The sequence below is a fragment of the Sebastes umbrosus genome, chromosome 17 (assembly GCF_015220745.1).
Source record: "Sebastes umbrosus isolate fSebUmb1 chromosome 17, fSebUmb1.pri, whole genome shotgun sequence".
NCBI classification, from domain to species: domain Eukaryota; kingdom Metazoa; phylum Chordata; class Actinopteri; order Perciformes; family Sebastidae; genus Sebastes; species Sebastes umbrosus.
In genome coordinates, this window is record NC_051285.1 from 11,757,363 (window position 1) to 11,781,834 (window position 24,472).

General features: G+C 42.0%; 1 protein-coding gene across 5 annotated transcripts in view; it reads left to right on the forward strand.

Moving 5' to 3' along the window:
- LOC119475722 (transcription factor COE1-A-like) overlaps positions 1-24,472 on the forward strand; it is a 98,423-nt gene that overhangs the window by 14,022 nt on the left and 59,929 nt on the right. For 4 of the 5 annotated variants that reach the window (XM_037748684.1, XM_037748685.1, XM_037748686.1 and 1 more), the window contains 2 exons: positions 2,048-2,121; positions 6,385-6,453. In XM_037748684.1, the coding sequence (XP_037604612.1) occupies positions 2,048-2,121; positions 6,385-6,453 (143 nt within the window). Of the gene's footprint in view, positions 1-560; positions 940-2,047; positions 2,122-6,384; positions 6,454-24,472 lie in introns of those variants that run through there. The other variant, XM_037748689.1, reaches the window with a different exon arrangement.

A 24,472-nucleotide genomic window follows, 5' to 3' on the forward strand; every position in this document is an offset into this window, starting at 1 on the left:
ATGTAGAATGACACAAAAAGAACTTGGACATTGTTGTTTAAGGGGCTCTATGCAAGAATCAGAAATAGCTTGTTAATAGTGACACCTGTGGCCCTTAAGTCAACGTCAGTCAGCGTCCTGTTGCGTACACGTGAGCGACCATCGGTCAAACAGTGAGGCGACACACGAGACTGAATGTGATTGACAGCTAAAACCACAATATCACTATATATTTCACGTTTGGCAGTAATGTTACCAAACGAAAGTCCCTCAATGAATCGAAGGCCCGGCCGATGTTGATGTTACTAGTGTTAATTAGGCATAGGGGAGACACCGTAGTTTTGGTCTCCTTAGCGGTAGTCGATAACGTTACTTGCTCCGGAGTTAACCCCCGTCACTTCACTCAGCAGCAGGGAAACAAGACACGGGAAACCTCCGTTGGTCTGAGACAGTTGAAAGTAGCATTCAGGAGAAAAGTTAATTTGATCATCAGTACAAGTTGTTGCATGTTGTTTAGAGTTGTTAAGCTTTCAGTCAGCTAAATGACCTTTACTAACTGATAATCAACTGATGGCAGCAGGTAGTCTGATCCCCCGGCTGAAGACTATCAGAGAGGACAGTGAAACTTCTTCACCGCTCCCTGAGAAAAAGTGAGCTTGTCACTCGGTGAGACTTGCTGGAGTTTGGAACGACAGATCAAACAGACTGGAATAGACCAAAGACAGACGGGGCGTGCGTATTGATTGATAGATGGCTTAGTGGTGTGTGACTTGTGCTTTCGCTTTATTCTGGGCTTCCTTATAAGAAGCAGGAAGATTGTATAATGGAAGCAGGTAAAGCCTCAACTGAAATGGAGGAGCAGAAACTATGGCCAATGCTCTGCGATTTTACAATTTTATGCTTTTTAACAGTAGACCTGAGCAGCATGTGAGCAGAGGAGATATCGCTTTTGATGACAAGGTGTGTGTGGTGGGGTGACAGACTCCCAGTGCAGAGAAAAACATTGTTAGTGTGTATATGTGAAGTAGAGGTGTTACCAACTACGTGTTATTAGAGGTGAAGTGGGAACTAACCTGTTGCCCACAACACCCGATGGAAGAAAATAAATGTAGGCTACGTCAGAGCTACAGCATGAAACAAATCGAATTCCTCCCAGTTTGATATCGTCGTTGTGTTTTCCCATAGTACAGTGCTGCAAAATATAGTCATCTCCTCTCACCAGTCTGGTAGATGTGGAGTGCAGTGGTCTGCGAACATGCAAATACATTTTTATGCATCCATGCACTGGTGCAGACAATAACATTGACATCTATCGGAGGGTCTGATTGGCAGTGCTTTGTTGCCTCTAACAAGATTATGAACAACCTGCTTATGTTCAGTCTGAATTTTAAAAATCATGATACATGAAATTGGGTATTATTTGATATGAAGTTGAAGGATAAGGATGGTATTATTCTATGGAAAGACCAAAACCACCAATGGATTGATCCTACTAACAAGAATTGTCTCTTCATCCCTCTGTGCTATAGAGCTCCATTGCTGTTTATTAAAAACACATCAATGACCCACACTGTTCCTTCATTATGAAGAGCATGGGCACTGTAGTTTATTTTGAGTTAATACCACAAACAACCTTGTGCCATGAATACTCACTTAGAGCACTACATGTGTATTAATCTGCAGTTAAAAAGTCCCAACAAATTTGAGTGACATTTGCTTAAAAAATTTACATCTTCACAGGCACGTGGTATATAAGGCTCTGTCTACACGTATACGTATACACGTATATTCTTAAAAATGACTGTAAACTCTCACCGTAATATTTACGTATTACGTACGTACGTATGTAATATTTACATTTCGCTACAAGTGAGATCACAAGGAAATTTGGAATTTTGGAATTTTGTGATCACCCTTCTCACTCTCTTTCCTTTGGCTTCATTACAGTCAGCTGATAACAGTTATTGTTGGTGGGGGGGCTATTTGCTGGATTTGAGCTCTATGTGTATTTGGTTTTGCTGTTTGTGAGCTAACAATATGTTTTCTTTCCTCTTTGTCTCTTTAACAGGCGATTATTTATGAAGGCCAAGACAAGAACCCAGAGATGTGCAGAGTGCTGCTGACACATGAGATCATGTGCAGGTGAGAAAGGGTGCATCAAATCTATTTCTTCTTCCCGAATCTTCCTCCTCTCCAAACTATCTTCAAAGAAAAGTCCTACTTTTCCTTCCGTCCTCTCTCCCCTCCTCTCCCCTCCTATTTTCTTCTGCAACATACTTATTCGTCTGCAGGAAGTTCTCACCAATCAACTCTCTGTACTCAATACATTTCTTATTTTGTCACCCTCATTAACCCCCCCACACATGCACACCCAGACGCATACGTACGCATCCACATGAAGCCGTATCTGTTGAGGAAGATGAGTTTTAGCTATCAGAGTCGTTGCTTTAATTATAATCTAAAGATGAATTTCTTCGGAAGTAGGTTGGGAGGAAAGAGATCTATTTATGGAGGCATTTTACCAACCTATACAATAGAAAATGTGTGTGTGTGGATGCAGGCATGGTGTGTGTGTCTGTGACGCCTGGTTAATTAGGACACAGAGAAACTCATTAGTCAATCTGAACCCTCCTGTTGTTTCATGGCTAACAAATGGGCCTTCCTCCACAATCTGACTATAAAATATAGGCACGGTCTCTCTCTCTAACACACACACATATATACGCATATATATACACAAAGAAGTATGCATATGCACGCTCCCTCATGCACACCACAGTTATAAAAATTCAAATTTAGCACATGAATTAAGTTGTTCTTATTCCATGACCTTGTCACTGAACAACTTTAACTGTAACAATATAAATTGGGGTTCATCTATATGCGCAAGCAGGGATTTTAGCCGTGAAATCAGGCACACTAATATTTTATTCTATAGCTCTCTGAATAATACGAAGGCAGCTCAGCTGCAGAGCTTTATGGAAAACCTTTTGAAATTCTGATGTGATTTACAAGGAATTTATAAATAAATACAGATTTTATTGTAAATTATTGTTGTTCATCATGTGGGGATGCATTGAATAAACTGTTCTGCATAACATGTACAGCACACATTGAACTTGTACAGTAGAAAGGCCTCCAGTATTCAAACCTTTCCCCTGGGGGAGCAACAGTGCAGCAGCAGTGCAGAAAGTGTGACTTCTGCAGCGAGTGTAAACACTCGCTCGTCTGCAGCAGCCGCCGAGGTCAAAGTTACGGCTGTTGCCTCGTGTTCTCACATGCTGATTCTGCAGCGGGGGCCTCACACACAACACGCAACGTAGAACACACACACTCACAAAGAGCTCAGGGCGTCCATTAATCAGTGTGGCTCATTGTCATGGTGGTGCTATTAGCCATATGCTCCCAGCCAATCTGCCACCACACAGACCCTGCGTCGCAAACCTGGTTGGAGCTCTGGCACGAATACATGAGAGGTTTCACTCCATCATGGAAGATAGATGTAGCTGTACTGTTTGTATCTTGTGTTTAGCACAAATTCTGGGTTAAATTCATCTCTTTGTATTTAACAAACAGTAGTCCCCTTTCTCTTTGGGTAGCTTTAAGGTTTTAAAAAATATCTTAATCCACACAATCTGACTCTTTATTGAAGCTATATAATGTTCACACTGAGTGAAATATCCCTCAAATGGAAATAGTCTAGATATTTTGAACATCCTTTTATGATTTATTTCACGACATATTTGGTTTCTTTGAACGTTTTTCTAATAAAATGTAAGAAAATCGTTCCCAGAGCCCAAACAATTAATCCTCAAATGGTTTGTTAAAGATTAGAGTTGCAACAATTAATCAATTTCTTGTCAACTATTAAATTAATCGCCAACTATTTTTATAATCGATTAATCAGTTGGATTCTTTTTTTTAAGAAAAAAAAGGAAAAAATTCTCTGATTCCAGCTTCTTAAATGTGATTATTTTCTGGTTTCTTTACTCCTCTATGACAGTAAACTGAATAAAATTGAGTTGTGGACAAAACAAGACATTTGAGAACGTCGTGTTGTTCTTTGGGAAACATTGATGGACATTTAGCACATTTTCTGACAATTTATAAACCGAACAACTAACCGATTAATCGAGAAAATAATCTGCAGATTGATCGACAATGAAAATAATCGATAGTTGCAGCCCTATTAAAGATATTTAATTTACACTGATACGGAGAAAAGCAGCAAATCCTCACATATGAGAAGCTGGAACCTTTTCTATTGATCGACTAATTGATTAATTGACCAATTGTTTCCGTTGACTTACCCTAACCAAAGCTATTTTAAACATTTATTACTACATTTTCACATATAGACCGGGGAAAATGGCATCTCCAATTCATGCTATTGAGACTCTATTGTTTAAAAGTATGTGTGTGTGTGTGTGTGTGTGTGTGTGTGTGTGTGTGTGTGTGTGTGTGTGTGTGTGTGTGTGTGTGTGTGTGTGTGTGTGTGTGTGTGTGTGTGTGTGTGTGTGTGTGTGTGTGTGTGTGTGTGTGTGTGTGGTGGGAGGAGGGGTGATGCAGGGGGAGAGAGAGCAGATGATTAGATCACCAGGATCCAGAGCAATAAGTGCTACATTACCCCGTCCCACCCCTCGTTTTCCTCCCCACTACCCCTCCATTTATAACATCTTCCACTCTGCTCCTGTCTCCTCTTCCTCTACTGTCCTCCCTTAATCTCCCCTCCTCATCTACCCCCCCCCCCCCCCCACCCTCCCCCCCTTCTTTCCTCCCAGCCCTCCCTCCTCGGGCTTAGCTTTTCCCGTGCTCCCCATTTTCCCTTTCCCCTCCTCTGTAACCTCTCGCTGGAGCTGGGGCCGTGCACTGACCCAGTTCATAGAGCAGCAGAAAGGAAATGACAGAGAGAGGAGCAGAAAGAGAGGCAGAGCAGCAGATAGTGGAGACAATGTGTAAGGTGTAACGTATCAGTCTCTTTCTTTCCACCTCTGCCATCTGTGACGGTGGGAAACCTGAGACGTCTCCCCTTCCTCTTCTTCCCACCCAAACCTCTCCCCTCCCCTCCCCTCGCTCTCTCCCTCTTGTTTTAGCTCTCCCTCCCACGCTCACCCTTTCACTCTTCATCACCGCTCCCCCCCAGGCTTTATCCTTCCCCTCCTGCTTACACCTTTATTCATAATTGATGCACGCAAAAAAGCTTTGACAGACGAGCGGTACATATATGTGAATTTTGGATCGCGTGCCAGTTGTTTTTTTTCTTACATGTGTTTGTATCCCACCCTCTCCTCCTCTTCTGAACCTCAGGCGTCTTAAATCCTCTCCACCCGCCACCTCAACTGTATGTCACTACAATTAGGATGAAGTGGAAGTTGTCATATAGTGTTTTAAAAGGCATGCAAGGTGGCAAGTCTTGTCTCAAAATGAAATTCAATTAAATTTTTTGAAAATAATCAGTAAATGAGTCTTTTGGGGTTCATTATAAGATGTGTTGCTCCAAATAGATTGTCCTGTTGGTCGTCTAATCCACATGATCTCTGTGTCTGTTATTCACTGACGACGTCATTTGTCTGTTCTTTCCAAAACCGTTACACAGCACAGTTGAAAAATAAATACATTTTATGATATGTCAATGCTATGGTAAAGGTTAGGTTAGGATTAGGCGCACAAACTTCGTTAGGAAACTGGAAACAAACAAAAAACAGCGTTAAAGTCAGAAGTTTTGTTGACTCATCCGTCCACTTCGACCTCCTATAATAACATCACCTTACTTCCTCCTTTGCTCTCGGCGGATAAGAGTCGTAATCGTGGCCACTGCAGGGCTTTGTCTCTTGAATGTAATGTCATTGTGGGGCACTAGCTGTAAAGGCCGATTGTGCCGTTTTTCTTTGGAGGACAGTCCGACCGCACAAGCAACTCCTTGATTGATGATCGGTCGGGGCACCTGGGCATAGGATGGTTGGGATCTGGGGTGCACCTGATGATGGCAGGTGTGAAAAGAAGCAGCTGGAGGTGTATCTCTTCACACCTTTCACAGGCTAACCATTGCAGTTAGCAGCAACAAGCAGTGCAGTGCAGCACTAGGGGCCTATGTAGGTCTTTCTTTCTCACCAGCTAAAAACGCAGTTTATTTCTTTCAGATCCTGCTATAGCCTCTCTTTCAATGTCATATACTGTACGTCTATTTTTATTCGTGCTGTCAGTGTGGACCTGCTAGACTTTCTGTAAAACTCAGTTTTAGACAGGTTTGATCAATTTCTGTGAATGTTAAGTACAGACAAAGCACCTGATATGCTGTAACACTCCCATTTAAACATCTAAATTTGAACTCCTGTATTAAGTACTGTTCCCTGTGTCTGACTCCTTTCTCACTGTGTCTTCTTCTACTGTCTTCTCTTCTCGCAGTCGGTGCTGTGACAAGAAGAGCTGCGGAAACCGTAATGAGACACCCTCAGACCCTGTTATCATCGACAGGTACTGTCTCTCACTCCGTTTCTATCTTTGTCTCTCCTACACACACACTCTCACACACACTCTCACACACACATACTGGATGATGGACTGTGTTGACCTGTTTGAACGGCGGCGTGCGACGGGATGTTTGTGTGTTTGGATGATCTGCTGTCACTCCTGAAATAGAAGCTCCTCAGATTGAATCGATGGCTTCTGATGGGAGACAGATTGAAACATTTGAGACCGAAGCTTTGCATTTACGAGTCAAACAGCAGGACTCATCAGTAGTGGTGAATTAAAGGTCCACACACACCTCATTTGCATGCACATGTGCACTTCAGTAATATAGTCATTGACCTGTGCAGAGGGGACATCAGCTGCTCAGTTACTACCTCATATCTGGCAGATTCAGGCACACACACTTATGCACATCTTCAGACTTGAGTGAACAAACAGACGAGTGTGTGTTCCCTCTACGTAATGCAAAATACAGAGCTGTTTACTAGCAGAAGCTGTCTGTCGTTTTCACTGCCACTTTTTTTCCTACCTGTCTGTCTGTCTGTCTGTTTCTTTCTTTCTTCCTGTCGAGGTGGAGGACTGAAGTTATCCCTCCCTCATCCCCCCCTCCTCTCTCAGTCTCTGTCTCTCCTGCAGCAGCACAGAAAAATGGGTCATGAGCAAAGAAAAAAGTGACAGAGAAAAACTGAAATGAGATCCAACCTCATTTTAATCTGATTTCTTCTTGGCAGTTGTTTTAACCCTCTGTTAGCAGGTTTCTCTGCGTGCACGTCTGAGTGTGTGTGTTTTAAAGAGTAATTCATGGGGACTGGAGTGAGAGAGTGCTGATTCCCATCACTCACCACATTATCAGATAACCCAGTGATCTTTTTTTTTGTTATAACCAGCGTAACATAAAGCCCACCATAACTCAGTCATATTTTTTTACCTTTTTTCATAGACCCATTTTTGTCTTTTTTAGGGGGGGACAAGGTTTTTAGGGGGAGATAGCAGGTCAGCAGTATATGTCACATAGAAGTGGTGTACATCATCTGAAAGCTGGGAACCTGAAGATTAATTTGAGATGCAGCTCAGCACTGTGTGTCAAGTTGTTCTTGTCAAAAATCAGAAAAAAAAATTAATTAATTGAATAAAATAAATTGTGAGAGTGTATAAGGGCTAAGAACATTATGATACGAGTATATGATTGTCATTTGAAAACTTGCATGGCCATTTTCAAAGGGGTCCCTTGACCTCTGACCTCAAGATATGTGAATGAAAATGGGTTCTATGGGTACCCACGAGTCTCCTCTTTACAGCCATGCCCACTTTATGATAATCTCATAAAGTTTGGGGCAAGTCATGGTCAACTCAGCACACTGATACACTGACAGCTGTTGTTGCCTGTGGGGCTTCAGTTTGCCATGTTATGAATGGAGCATATTTTTTATGCTAAATGCAGTACCTGTGAGGGTTTCTGGACAATATTTGTCATTATTTTGTGTTGTTAATTGATTTCCAATAATAAATATATATATACATTTGCATAAAGCAAATATATTTGCCCACTACCATGTTGATAAGAGTATTAAATACTTAACAAATATCCCTTTAATGGTACATTTTGAACAGATAAAAAATTAGATTTATTTGCGATTAATCATGATTAACTTTCTCCTCTGCTCTCCTCTCCTCTCCTCTCCTCTCCTCTCCTCTCTTCTCCTCTTTCCCAAGTCAAACTCCTTAATTTCCACTTTTAGCTTTAAGGATTTGGCTCTCCTTTCTCTCACCTCCCCCACTTATTTTTGTGTTTAGAGAAATCTTATGAAGTGGATAAACACTTGTGTCTCAAAGCGAGCTTTGACGGAGCGATTTCAAAGAGCACAATTCTCAGTTTGTGTGTGTGTGTGTGTGTGTGTGTCCTATATAAGACACAAAGTGCAAAATGCTTCATGATCGACTACTACACATGATTGTGTCATTTGTGTGTGTCTGTGTGTGTGTGTGTGTGTGTGTGTGTGTGTGTGCAGGACATTATAGTATCTTTTCACCACAGCCACATTCTTCTTTTTTTGTCGGCTATCTCAGACATCTCGGCTTACACCCCATTATATATTTGCCTGGAAGGTGTGTGTGTGTGGGTTGTGACTTGGGTTGGGCCACTGACTGAATAGGTGATATATTAGACACAAAGTGACAAAATAATACATATATAATCATGATATGTGTGTTATAGACTGTTTGGAGCATTGTGTATGTGTGTTTGTGTTTTATGGCTGGAAGAGAGGAGCAGAGTGAATTGTGGGAGATGTCAGGGAACTTGGTCAGGATGGAATGTCAAGGTTACCGTGGATACCGTGGGATACTTCCTGTAGCCCCCCCCCTCCACTTCGCAGTGGTTCACAGCCTCTCAGTTTAACATCTGGAAGTCTGCTGGCCGACCCAAACATGTGGAGAGAGAAACAAAGTTAAAATAAGAGCTTTAAGTCTGTCACAGCTCGTAAACAGACAAAATCCAACTGAAATCACATGTGATCATCCCTTTTTAAGGTCAGAAAAATAATATTGTTTTTTAGATTTATTGTTAATAGTTCTTTTTAATTATTATTGTTAAAAGGAAGAAAGTAATATGACATCAAAATTAAATTTTATTGTGACATTATATAAAAGTAATGCTTCTCCCAGTGTTCACCATGCTATGACAAATTCAAACACTCTACTGGCTTCTGCGTTTATTTGTGAGTACAAACCATAGATTATATATAAAGTTGGACGACATGACAGCTGCCCTAATGTGAAGCCAAAACATCTTGATCGCCCCCTGCTGGCTGGTTGCAGTAAAGGTCATAAAGCCCGCCCCCTCCATGTTAGCAGATGGAACATAGGCCAAAATAAACGCCATTTTTAACTTAAAACGCTTACTATATTTATAATATTTTATTATTCAACACAGGCCATTTCAGTAGAATATGACAACATAATATAAATAATTTAGTTTTACTTTTTGTACGGACGTTTTACTGGCGTCCGGTAGTCGTTTCCAAAATAGCGGAATGGTATAGCTTTGCTGCTGGCCGCTGATGTTGCAATAGAACGAACAAGTGACTTCACTTCTTGGCAATATACATTCCTTGGCGCAGACTCTGGCTCCAAATGACGTCAAAATGTCAAGATGGCAGCTCCAGTGTCTGGGATATTTTGCCTTCAGTTCTGTACAGTGAGAGGAAGTGGAGATGCGTCGTCTTTATCTTTATATACAATCTATGGTGTAGTATGTGATTGACAGCTCATTGCATGGTGTCAGTGAGGATATCAATTCTTGTGTGTGTGTGTGTGTGTGTGTGTGTGTGTGTGTGTGTGTGTGTGTGTGTGTGTGTGTGTGTGTGTGTGTGTGTGTGTGTGTGTGTGTGTGTGTTTGTGCGTGCGTGCGTGCGTGCGTGTGTGTGAGACTGACAGCTAGCTTATCGCACCAGTGTGTGTGTGTATGTTTGTGTGAGTATGTGTGTGGCCCAGTTAATCCATGTTGTAGCGCAGTGAGTGTCCCGCTGCCTCTCAGGGTTAATATAGGGTTAACGACATGCAACGATATCCTATCATACGCCTGCTTGACTCCTAAAGAGCCACATCCACCTCTCCTCCTCTTGTGTGTGTGTGTGTGTGTGTGTGTGTGCGTGTGTGTGGCGCTGCCATTCAGTTTCTCCTCCTTGTATCTCCTACTGTCTTTTCTTACTCAACATCCTCATCTCCTTTTTTTTTCCTGTTTCTTTCTCCTCCCACACTTCCACTTCCCCCCCTTCCTCTCCTCTTCTTTCTTGCCCTTGCGTTACCTCTCCCTCTCCCCCTCTCTCGTTTTCCTTCTTCGACTCTGTTTTACTCTCTCTGTGGCCCTGAGGGGTTACCTACCTCACTGCTCAGCTCACTGCCTGTTTAGACTTCTACGATTGGCTTAATAGGCTCAGGCTGTGTGTGTGTGTGTGTGTGTGTGTGTGTGTGTGTGTGTGTGTGTGTGTGTGTGTGTGTGTGTGTGTGTGTGTGTGTGTGTGTGTGTGTGTGTGTGTGTGTGTGTGTGTGTGTGTGTGTGTGTGTGTGTGTGTGTGTGTGTGTGTGTGTGTGTGCAGTTTGAGGGGGTTATAGTCTCAGGCACTGTGTGCTCAGGGCTTAGATCAGTGTCAAGACTTGAGGAAGGAGGAGTGTGTGATATTGTGTGTGTGTGTGTGTCGAGGGGTTATGGGTACCAGTGTGTGTCCTCGCAAAGTCTAAAGGGGCCCACATAAGCCTGAGGGGTTTAAGGGGTTCCCCGTGTGTGTGTGTGTGTGTGTGTGCGTGCGCTTGTGTGTGTGTGTGTAATATATAGGGTTAAGAGGGGTCACAGCTTGAGGAAGAGATGACGGTGGAAGAGAGGAAGAAGGAAGGAATGGGAAAAAAACGATGGAAGGAGGTAAACATGATAAGAAAGCATTTACAAGGAGTAAAATGGAAGAGCAAGAGGAGGGTGAGGAGAGAGAGAGGGAGGGAGGGAGGTGGCTTGTCTCGGCAGACAGAGGAGAGAAAGGAGGTGAGGAGGAGCAGAGTGGGGTTTGTTTCAGGGGATAAGAGCTTCAGTCTGGGGAGTCCTGTCAATCAAAGAGCGCTGGGTGGGGGAGGAGGGGGCGCTGTCAATCAGCTGGAGGAGGAGGAGGGAGAGGGGGAGGAGGTGAAGAAAGGCGATGAAGGGAGTGAGGGGGATCTTCTAAACGATCTCTTCATCTTTTCTGCCTTTGTCTTCCTCTCTCTCTCTCGCTCCTTCTCTCTCTCTCTTGTCCTAGTTACCAAAATATCTCTGCCAACCTGGTATGTCACTGTTCGCTCAACTGTCACTGTCACACACACACACTCACACACACACGCTCACGTATCTAAAATAGACAGTGAGATATTACGCTTTCTCCTTTCCTGACCCGTCCTCATCTGTCTTTTCCTTCTTTGGCCTCCTTTCTTTCAGATCTCCTCATCCTCTCAAAATTCAATTTGCTCTGTTTGCATGACCATAATTAGGAACAGTGTTAACAATGTTAGTACGTAACATCGCCACACTGAGAGATGGTGAGCACGGTTATTATATCTTATACCAGCTAAACATCAGCATGTTAGTATTGCCATTGCTGTGAGCATGTTAGCTCAAAGCATTGCTGTGCCTAAACTAGGGCTGCACAATTAATCACATTTTTATCAAAATCCTAATATGGCTCACTGCAATTTTCTAATTGCGTGAGGCGCAGTATTTTTTAAAGGTGAAATATGTGTCAAAATACCATTTTAAATTAAATACTGTTGTGCTGCAGAGATGTCCTGGCCTACTCATCATATTTTACAGACATAAGAAAACATCTTTGTTTGGTACAAATCCCGACAAAAAATCACACTGTAATCATTTTAATGTTTTTCAATGAAAATGAGAATAATGATGTGCAAATTATCATTCCCTCTAATATCACAAATCATATCATAATACTATTTATAAATAATATCAATCAAAATAATCGCAATTAGATACAATTGCCCCCTTTCTATGCAAATGAGCCTCATTGCAAAAACGGTCCAATTCACAGAGATCAGCGCTCACAGCCAGTTACAGTGAAATTATTGCTGTCTTCAGAGAGTCGGTGGTAACTGTTACAGTCTGAAGGTGTGCGTTTGAAAACACCAACAGCATTGACAGACTGAGATATTAAATCCCAAATACGGTTTCTCTCCGTCACGTTTAAATTCCTTGCCTGAAATTTTGAGGAATGCCTCTGCACCTTGTTGTTAATGACCGCGGTCTGAATATGTTTTTTTTTTCTTATTCTCTCTGCCAGTGTTCTGTCTACTGTGTTCTTGGTTCAAAGGCAGCATTTATCTTTTTATTAAAGTGCAAAACAGAGGAAGGGCCGCATGGATACGACTTGAAGCCTCACATTTTAAATTAAGTGGTAAGCACTTCACATACAGTAAAGTATGGCAACACTTTCACACATTGCCACATCATGGCTAAAGCTGAATGCTAACTCTGTCATGGACAGCTAACGTTATCATATTGCGGTAATGTGCGGTCAAGCCAACCATCAATCTCATCTCTGAGGTTAAATCGACCGATGCTACAACTGTAGCTCACCCATATACTGATATTTATGTTAAATGCATTCAAACGGCCCCGATGGAGCTGACCATGGATGTTTAAAGAGAACGGTGCTGATAGGAGAGCTAGAGACGGACTTGGCGAAGTTAGCAGAAGTATACACGTGTGACTACATCCAGTTTTCAAAATAAGGTGTTAACAAAAGGAACTGTATATAAATATATGGAAATAAGATTGATTAGATTATATTCAGCAGAAGTATAAAACATTACATGGCCTTTGTAAATTAATAAGAAAATACCACTGATTTGTGAGGGAAATGTCTTTATTGTTTAATTTTTGAGTTGCTGGAAAAAATTTAATAAATAATTCCTGACAATGACTGATATATTTGACTTCAGGACATCTCTGACTACATACATGCTGAAAATCAAACATTTTAATGTATTAATTTAGATATTTTTCAAAAGTCCCTAGAAGTCTATGATTCAACTTTTTCCCATGGTCTAATGCTAAAGAAAGTTAACAAAAATTGCAATAAATCATAAAATCGAATTGCAATACTTAAAATCGCAATACGTATAGAATTTGTATCGTGATAGTATCGAATCGGGAGATACAGTAGGTGTATCGTCCCAGCCCTAGTTTATACTATTTCTCATAGTCTTGGTTTGTCTAGAGGTCTCACACTTCATGACCGTACAGTAAAATTGGTTTGAATACTTTAAGGCAAGTTCGGGTTGATATAGTGTGTCTTCAATAAGACACAATTAGTTTAATACACTTTCTCTCTCTCTGTCGCTCTCTCTCGTGTTGCAGTATCACTTCCTGTGTTAAAGGTCAGCTCTTGCTTGGAGATGAGGACTATTGGGAATTATTCATACCATCGACTTTATGTCAGCGTTCACTTCTCTCACTGTGTTTGTGCTCGTGTGTGTGTGTGTGTGTGTGTGTGTGTGTGTGTGTGTGTATGTATGAGTGGGTGAGAGACAGGGAGGGAGAGGGAGAAAGAGAGAGAGGAGTATGTTTTATTCATTTCTCTCATTTAGTCTCAGTCTGCACCTGTCCCAGCATTTAGAAGCTCGGCATTCACATTACTTGCTGATTTAGTTTAACTGCCGCTTTAATGGACACACACACAAAACACCATTTTTTGTCGACTAACTGTCTAAACTAACTGTATTTGGCTCGTTCAGGGTCAGAGCTGGAGTTTGTGTTGACAGTATTGGGAGCAATGGTGCTTTATTAGTGTTGCCTCTCTCTTTTTCTCTACTTAAATTTATCTTGTTTTCATTTTCTCTTTATCTGACGGTTTGTCTTTGTGTATTAGAAGAAGTATTTGTCTTTAATTCTCTCTTCCTCTCCATTTCTCAACAAAAAATCTAAGGCCCAAGGCGTGATGTATCAGGTAAGGACACGTCATGACTGATAAGACCCAATCAAGAAGCGAACGTGGGTGTCTGCGTGCGTCATCGTTTTTAAAGGTCTCCATTTCTGCCCATCCAGACTAAAACGCAAGCCTGGAGTTTTAAAACTAAAACAGGGTCAGCAGCGTTATCAAATCCTTCTCTTTTTTAGGGGCTCAAAAACTAATAGACACTAGACATAAATGTAGCAAAAATGATGCGTTTTAAAACAAAAACGTATCAGTGTGGATGTAGCCTGAGTGTCTGTGTGTTAGTGGAACGGGGCTGTGAATATCAGTAAGACAACTGAACTGCCATGGGCTATGAGTGGAGTGGAGCTACCCTCCACACACAGACACCCTTTTCCTCTTTCTGTCCTCCCCCTTTCCTTCTCTTTCGCCTCCCTCATCCTCCCTTCCTGCTCCTGTCTCCCACTCTACACTCCCCCCCCGCCCCAACACACACCCTTAGGCAGGGATCACGTTACCCTAAAAGCTACAAACACAGACATGATGGCCTCACACACACATTTTCCCATCTGTTCCTGTCGAAGCCGTTATGATGCCTCGTTTACTCCAAGAGGCTGCTTGTTGTCAAAAAACTACAATTACTTTTATGCAGTGTGTGAGTGGTTCAATGGGTTTGTGTTCAGAATAAGTGAAAGTGTGCAACATTCAGGTTGACACTTGACTGAATTTGTGTTGGTAATTAAAGTTAATTAGGAAAAGTATTGGAACACATGTATTAGAATTAGGGCTGTCAATCGATTAAAATATTTAATCCTGATTAATCGCATGACTGTCCGTAATTAATCGTGATAAATTGTAAATGAATCGCGCATTTTTTATCTGTTCAAAATGTATCTTAAAGGGAGATTTGTCAAGTATTTAATACTCTTATCAACATGGGAGGGGGAAAATATGCTTGCTTTATGCAAATCTATGTATTTATTATTAAAAATCAATTAACAACACAAAACAATGACAAATATTGTCCAGAAACCCTCACACGTTGCTGCATTTAACATAAAAAAATATGCTCAAATCATATAGCAAACTCAAGCCCAACAGGCAACAACAGCTGTCAGTGTGTCAGTATGATGACTTCACTATGACTTGCCCCAAACTGCATGTGATTATCATAAAGTGGGCATGTCTGTAAAGGGGAGACTCGTGGGTACCCAGAGAACCCATTTTCATTCACATATCTTGAGGTCGGAGATCAAGGGACCTCACTAAAATTTAGCATGACTGTGGAGCATTATTTAACCTCCTTCTCAACAAGCTAGTATGACATGATTGGTACCGATGGATTCCTTAGGTTTTTCTAGTTTGAATATGATGCCAATATCTTCACTCCCGCTTTACAATCTGCCCGCTACAACCTAAAAGTTGCAAATTGTGTTAATGCGTTAAAGAAATTAGTGGCGTAAAAACTAATTTGCCTTAACGTGTTATTATCACGTTAACTTTGACAGCCCTAATTAGTTTTTTTTTTTTAAAGGGAGAATACATATAAATGGCTCCTGTCTTACTAAAGGCATTTTAGTGTGGTAACTTAACAATATTTTTTTTTATATTGTAGCATCAGACGAAGCCACAAACCTACCATAAATCGACTACCAATATGATTACGTTTTTATAGCCTCTCTAAAGGCATGGCTCAGTGTCCATCAGTCCACCACCGACACCAAAATCGATGTATTCTTCCCGTCTGTGTCATTCTTAATCCTGCCTTCAAAATCTTTGATTGGCCCAGTTGTTCTTTCAACCAGCGAAACAGCCATCAATAAGCACACAAACCAGACCTATTTGAATTGCTGACAAAAAATGGATATGTGGGCAGTGATTCAGAGGTCTGGAACCAGGCTATGGTACAGCACTCGGGGGATTTATAGACCTGACACAGTGCACCAGAAATCATTTCAAGCCACAAGTATTACAGTTTACTGGATATTGTATCATGGAGGGAGAAATCAAGCCCGGAGTGCACTGTAGGCAACGTGGAACAGGAAGCATGATTTTATGCTGAATCTAAATCAATCATTTCCATTTCGTTAACGGACTAATTAGCTGACTGACTGACTAATTAACCTACTGACTGACGGATTTACCGACTTGGGTGATTGATCAACAAACTTACTGACTGACTGACTCAGTGAGTGATTATATAACTTACTATTTGACTGCATGACTTCTTCACTGGCAATCTAATAAAAATAGCTGATGTTAGGGATGTCAGTGAGGAAATTTTCCCACCGGTTAATAAACTTGTGACAACACCGGTGTTACCGATTACACGCTTACTTTGGTCTTTAGCGTTGGATGGCTGTGTGTCTGGCCTCTCCCATGGATGTATTAAGAGAACTGGATACAGCGTTGGAGGCGGACTCCCGTTCATTCCTATGGGTGTTGCTCAATGGTGCATGAAGCAAAAATGGCTCGACTTCCGAGTGATAAAATACCCGGATCATTCTGCGATCTTCTGTAGTAGCTTTTCCTTTAACTCCGCCTCCCAGCCCTCGCTCCAGCCACGGTCTGGGTCTCATTCACATGAACGGAGGAAGAAAAATAACTCTGGATTCGGCTATTAGTGCATTTTACAACTTTTACAACCTAATGATTTAAAGAAGGGCTATTCAAGTGTTCATACTACGGAGTTGATTTACCTAAAAAAAAATTATCCGCTGAGTTACAGATGTCGCTTTCCCAATGTAAGTCTATGGGAAAAAGTATTTTTGGGCCCAATGGCATCACGTGACGGACACGGAAGTTGTAGTACCGCCGTTTGGCCACTACGAATATTTGCATCAAAGCCCAGCGCTCGTCCTCCGCACGGCTTTATACCAAAAGTTTAGCGATTGCCTCATTAATGTTATGGTTCTCTATTAGCATTGGATTTAAATCTGAAATATTGCCATAGGCGATTTTGCTTTTCGCTTTGACACCACATCCTCCGCCATCGTCTTGTTTGTCAACGCTCTCTCATCCCGTGTGTGTGAAATCTGACTCCTGGCTGCTCTGTGCTGAGACTTCGTACGGAGCAGACACTTTCACTTTCAGTTTATAATTGTAGCGTCCATTATCCACCTATGTATTAATAACACGATTAGTATTTTTCAAATTAGAGGTTGTTTTTTTAAAATTTGATGAATGTGGGCGCTGATACAAAGCAAAACGACGGTGGGGGCGATGGGCAGGTAATGTAATTGGTGTATGCTCGAACACCGGTAACACCGACTACTGCGGCAAGCCTAGCTGACGTGTGTGTGTGTGTGTGTGTGTGTGTGTGTGTGTGTGTGACTGTGTGTGTGTGTGACTGTGTGTGTGACTGTGTGTGTGACTGTGTGTGCGTGTGTATTAGTGCGGTATGTGGATAACCTTCTGGTGGACGATGAGACTGTGGTTAGAAGCCTCTGGGTACCTAAACACAGAGATCTCTCTCACCAAGCACCCATTACTGGACAGCCATTAGTCTCGCTCTCTCACACACACACACACACACACACACACACACACACACACACACGGTATTAGGGGGCAATAGTACAGAGTGGCTCATTCACGATAGGTGGTTGGTGGTAGTGTGTGCGCGTGTGTGTGTGAATATCTTAAGCTCTGTCATTAAAAAGCAAACAAATTTAGTTGATCTGGAAACTCCCTGCAGACTACGCACACACACACACTGATGGGAGTGGGAATTTTCCCCTTACCGCAAAGTGAACCGGTGGTTGAGGTGTTTTGGGAGGCCGAGCAAGAGCGTGTTTACCTACTGTAAGAGAGTTTGTACAACTGTAAAAAGGAATTTGGGGAGGAGAGGAGAGAGACGCGAAGAGAGGAGAGTGTAAATGTGCCAGCCATGCATCATTTCATTATTAATAGCCGTGTCGGAATAAAAATGCTAACCTTGTCTGATCTAACGGACGGCTGAGTCTGCAAGCACCACACTCCTCCTCTGTGTGTGTGTGTGTGTGTGTGTGTGCAGTGGGGGACACTAGTCCACAATGAGGTCTTGTTTCCCTTTGTTAGGGCTGTGCAGGGTGAGCTGGTGAAGTCATTGTAACCCACACAGGTATAAATATCTGTGTGTGTGTGTGTGTTGGGGCGGTGTTTCCCGTGCAGAGCAGGCCAGGAAGAGAGCACCAGTGTCCTGCCGAGAGGGGCATTGTTATCTACCTCCTAACACACACACACACACACACACACACATACAAAATAATGCATCACCACTCCCAGACTGAGCTGCCTGATCTGCACACCGTCTGTGTCGCCACGGTAACACATAGCACACGCCCAAACAACAACAAACATTGTGTTTTGCACCGCCATAGACAAGAAAACATCCCACCACACACACAAACACACACACACACCCACACAATTACACGTATACAGTATTATAACATACATGTGAGATGGACTGTCCTTCCTGAGTTATTTCTGTTCTGTTGCGGTGCTAGTGAGTGAAAAGCCGAGCCACACACAAACACAAACACTTGCACACACACAAACACACACACAGATAGGCAGGCGAATGCAGTCCTTTGGAACTGCGGAGGTGTAATCTGTCAGACAGGAAGCTAGCGGGGTCAGAGGTCACCAAGCACTAATCGATTAGCCGTCAGTTAGTGCTGTGCTGGAGAGGAGAGCACAGCTGAGGCCAGCTCTTCCACAGTGTGTGTGTGTGTGTGTGTTTGTGTGTGTTTGTGTGTGTGTTTAACGCTGAAGTGTTCAGGTTTTTGAGTGTGTGCGTGTGCCCATTAGGAAAGTGTATTTGTGTATTTGTGACAGCGGTGCGTGGGTGCGTGTATTTCTTGGACTTATTGATCACAGAGAACTGAATTTTTGGTCTGACCCTCCGAGGTTAAATGCTGCTCTCTCCCTCTTCCTGCCATTCTCTGTCTCCCTCTCTCTCCCTCTCTCTCTTTCTCTTTCTCTCTGTATCTTTCTCCGAGCGGAGAAAGCGAGATAGAAACACTTGAACTCGGGTCACGCTGCGTAGGTGTTAGCCAGCTCCGGTGTCAAACCCACCGCTATCATCTGGGTGTTTATTTAAAATGAAAGACAGTTTGTGTAAATCTGCATTTCTTCTCTGTGACCTGTGGCTTTGGCATAAATATAACTGGTCTTCTTGGAGAATTTATAATGCGCTCTTTTATGAGAAACTGCCCCGAAAGCCAAAAGGTGATGGCAACTTGGTGCTTTTGTTGCTTTACGCTGACAGACAGAAGACAGGCAGATAAAGAGTTTCAATCCAAAAGCAGCATCTGAACAGCTTAGTGATGTTTGCATGCACATAATGTCCAATCATCAGAGGAAGCTATTATTCTGATTAAGATGTTTAAATGGGTTATAAGTATATATGTATGTATGTATATATGTTCATGCTAATCAGTCTAAAACACCCCATTATATCAAGTTACAAGCAAGATTTCTTTCCTCCAACTGCATCTTTCTGTTAAGTGTATCTTCATGCAAATATTGTAGTAAAAGGCATGGAAACTTTATTTTAATGTCAGCGTAAAGACTCACCTGAATAAAAAAAAAAATACAAAAAAACATATATTTTTCTTTTACTTTTTAAGTAGATGCACCGATACCGATACTGGATTGGATATCCGGACGATACTGACTCAAATAGCTGGATTGGATATCGGTGATATTGGAGCCGATCTATTCAATTCAATTCTATTGTAATTGTTTGACCTTTATTTACCTTATATACTTTACATACTCTTTTCAGACTGTTACACCTCTGTGTATACATATACATATTTATCACTTCTCTATACATACTGCATTCCTGTCTACACCTCTGTACATACAGTATATATTACCTCTCATCATGCATATGCATACTATATCCTGTTACATTCAGTTTTCCCATCTGAAATACTGTCTTCAACAAAATTACAAATTTACATTTATATTACTATTTTATATTTACTAATGTTTATATTTATGTTAATTGCACTATTTTATGCCTTAGATTATCATTTTGCTTTTACATTTACTTGTGTGATTTCCTCTTTGATATATACATATTTTATGAGCATTGTTGAAGGAACATTATAATTAACATTATAATTTACCTTCGCCTAATACAATTTTTACTGAATAAATTGCACACATCATAATGAAACTCAATACAACCACCGTTAACGTTAGCTACTCTGTAGGACTTTGCTGCCCACAGGCTGCGATCAGCTAACATTACTAGCTCTCCTCCTGCTGATTTCAACACAGATTTGCTGTTCACAATGTAGCATTATCAGAGACAAAATAGGGTGCGTCGATAGTGACTTTACTGCCTCCTTTCGAATTTTAGATGCCGTTTGTCTCGAGCTCTGGCGGTACCTGAGGTACTGTAGAAAAACGAGTACCGTCACATTTTCAGAATTTTGGCGTCGACTTGGTACAGAATTATTGGTTCTCTTGACATCCCTACAGTATATTGTTATTTTACTATGTATACTGAGCGTCATTGGCACAGATATTTGGGATTTATACAGTTCTATCTTATCTTATCTCATTTTATCTTCTCTTAATAAAAGGTACAGCACTCTGTTAATAATCACAGGAGTTTATATGTTTGTAGCTTAGTGCTCGTAGTGACGAAACACCGGAGTAAACGCGTTGAGATTTCACAGCGGATGAACGTCTTTGATATGCATCTTCAAGCATTTGGATTACCTCTATAGGTTTACATTAAAGATATGGTCTGTTTACTTTAGTTATATGTTAAGTATTGATGAATTTCAAGTAGTGCTTGTCCCTTAATGTGGCGTTTATCAGAACTTTTTCCAGACACAGTTATTGTGATTGGGATGTCGTACCCTGGATTGTGCATTAATTATTGTCTGACTATAGACCATATCCTTCATTCAGATGTGTTGTGTGAGTCTGTGTCTCCCACGTCTGAGTCCCCGGGTCTAATTATGAGTCCCTCACAGTCAGTGGGTCTCATGGGAGGCTGGTAGGTGAGAGTGAGAGAGAGACATCAGGGGATTAGTTTTTAGAAGGTTTAGAAGGTGACCACCTCATTATAACACTACATGTTATAATGATTTGCGGTATATAGAGTGTGTGCATGTGCGTGTGTGTGTTTGTGTATTATAATGATACTCAGAGTCTCTTCCTTTGGGAGGAGCAGTGTTTGTTGTCTTTCTCCAGGGACCCGAGCTTCTGACCTTTCACCTTCCTAACTACCCCCAAACCTACGTACCTAAGATTTCCCTGCTTTGAGTTACCAGTAGCCTCTCCCCAACACACACATAGACACACACACACACAACCTTGTACTTCTATACTTATGAGGACCCTAATTTACATAATGGATTCCCCAGCCTAGCCCCTTACCCTAACCTTAACCATCACTAACTAAATGCCTAACCTCAACCCTTACCCATAGTCTGGATGTACGAGGTGGATGTATGAGGTGGACGTAGTCACCGTGACATCACCCACTGGTTTGTGGACTACCGTTTTGAAGTCACGAGTTCAACATTTTGGTCGTTGACATCTTTTTTATTTTTGACACGACAGGGTGGAGCTAAGTACGACCGAACGCTGAATAAGACATTTTTAGGTGACAAAAAAGTTTAGAATTAACTTTCATGAACTGAAAACACACTGTGAAAGGATTAAAGTTGTAAGTCAAAAACACGGACAACTCCCGGACCGGTCAACGGCGTGGTAGCGACCTGTCAATCACAAGGTAGCCACGCCCTAAAGCATCCCCTGCTTTATGGTCTATTTGACTCTAAATGGGACCATAATTGACTAAATGAACATCATGCTGTATTGAAGAAGACTTGAAACTAGTGATTGAGATCATAAACTCATGCTTACAATGTTTACTGAGGTAATAAATTAAACAGGGTCATTTTCTCATAGACTTCTATACAATCGGACTTCTTTTTGCAACCAGAGGAGTCGCACCCTGCTGGCTATTAGAAATAATACAAGTTTAAGGCACTTCCACTTTGGCTTCACTTTTCAGACCCCAGAGTTGCCCACTGTCCTCACCCTTACCCTAACCTAAACCTAATTCTAACCTGAACATTAAAAAAACAAGTCTGAACCCTTAAACAGGCCTTTGAAGGTGTGTCTGAAGGTGAGGACCGGCCAGAATGTCCGGACTTTCCAAAAATATCCTCACTCTCAAGGTCAAAAAGTCAAATTGATTCTCACAAAGATAGATACAAGCACACACACAGATAAAGAGATAAAGAAAAATTCCCTTCATGACTTCAGAGTGTTTTTGGAACAATTGCAGCTTCTAACTGCAGCTGAAAGTCAGATTTATCCCCTCCAGTGACTATATGTTCATTTTGTGTATACGTGCGTGTGGCGGCTGTTAAGCGGTAACAGATAGCCCAAGCGCGCTGCGTGGCGATGCTGTCATTACCGTTGTGCTTCTCCGCTGATGTGTCACGGCTGATGTCACACGCTCAATTGGCCCCGCCGACAGCCGCCATCACTCAGACTGTTTACTACACTTTTACTACAGTTATCACTCACTCGCTGTCGCAGCCGCCGCTGTGACGACTAGATGCCCCACGCTGCTGCCAAAACCATGCGCTCGGATAACACCAGAGGCGTACAAGCCTTCACACACACACACACACACACACACACACACACACATAGTGGTGGCTGATTGTGCTCTTTGTCTTGCCCATCAACACACGGAAACACTCATTTAGGCAGGAGTGTGTGTTTGGAGGAGTTGGAGGAAGAGAGGGAAGGTGGGGGACGGCAGTAAAACAAAACATCTGCGGTTAGATTCAGTGTTTTTAATTTTGTGATTACTTTATTTTGTTTGTGCATGCTTAGTTTATGAAAGTGTTCGTGTGTACTCTGGAGTGTGTGTATGGAAGAGTGTGAATGTTTATTGTGGGTGCACATATCGGTGTGTGTTCAAGTATAAAACTGCAGGTACCTGTGTATGTGTGTTTCCCCGTATTAGTGTGTGTGTGTGGTTGTGTGTGCGTGTGTGTGTGTGCGCGAATCTAGGTTATGCTTCTTATTTCCACATGATTAACTAACTCGCGTCTCTGAGACTGTTCCCTCCACCTCGGCCTGTGCCTACCCATAAGGCCGCGTGTCAGTGGGGAGCGCTTGATTTATGCCGGTTGAATATGTAACGAGAGGTTGTAAATTCACCAGCCGGGGCTACATGCATCACTATTCTGCACCGTCGTAATTTAGGTGCCACCCGCATATCTGAGATGCTAATGGGTTAAATTACTGGGTTAGTTCTGGAGATTTATACCCGGCTAACGAGAGTGGCGCGAGGGGAGAGGGATGAAAGGAGAGGAATAACTAGGGGGGTGGGGTGGAGGAGGCAGGGTGGAAAAGCAGGAGAGGGTTGAAAAAGAAGGCTTGAATAAAGAGTGGAGGGGGAGGAGAGGAGGAGCGCGATAGGGCAGAGGTGGAGAGGAGAGACAACCACTGGAGAGGTTCGGACTAAAGAAGAGAACCAGTCTAAAAATAGAACCTTAAAAGAACTTTATTTTTTTTCCATTTTTTAGAAGAGCCATATTGTGACCTTCATCTATCTGGGAAAAGTGAACTCGATCTTTATTCCAGCCACAAGCTCATACAAACATTTTTGACTTGTCATAGTAGGAAAAGCACAGGTGTTACTAATAACATTATCTATAGCTCTGTACAATTAAAGTGTCCCAGTGAAGTCCCTTTCACACATGCAGTCTATCCCTGAAATGTTCAGGAACATTTCCTACATGGGGTCATGTGTGAATGGGAGCAGGGATCAATATTCAGGCCAATTTCCCACCTCAAGACCCTTTAGCATTTCAGAGAAAATGCCAGTACGGCTGTGTTGTGAGGGGACGCGTCTAGCGTTTTTCCAGCCTACTTTAGATGAAACCATGCCCACTTCCGTGTGACGAAAGAGTTGATGGCTGCGTTCCCATGGAAACTGCACTCACAGGTCCCGTGAAATATGAACGCTACAGTAGCTTGGAAAATATTTGGGCTGTCAATCGATTCAAATATTTAATCGCGATTAATCGCATGATTGTCAATAGTTAATCACGATTAATCGCACATTTTTTATCTGTTCAAAATGTACCTTAAAGGGAGATTTGTCAAGTATTTAATACTCTTATCAACACCAATACTCCAGTTTACATGCAGCCGTGTATACTCTGCAACCAGTGGCAGACTTGTCTGACTGTGTGAACACAGCTTCCCTCTATCATTCCTTCAACCATCTTCTTGGAAAAAAAGGTTAGGCAGGTTCGGGATATTTGCGCATATCCAAAAACCTGTTGATATCTAAGTCTTTCATTCCGTTTAAAAGTAGGTTTGTTTCTCCTTCCGACCAGAATTGTGGGCTTTTCTTTTGGGCATGCATCTCTACCTCAGCCTTGCAAACTGTCGGGTAGCTTGATTGGTAGTTTCTGATGGATTTAAGTCAAATATCCACTCTCCTTTTAGCTCTGTTTTGGTTTACATCAACTTCTGAGAGAAATATTTAGCTGCTAAATGCTCCTCGATGTTCACTAACTAGT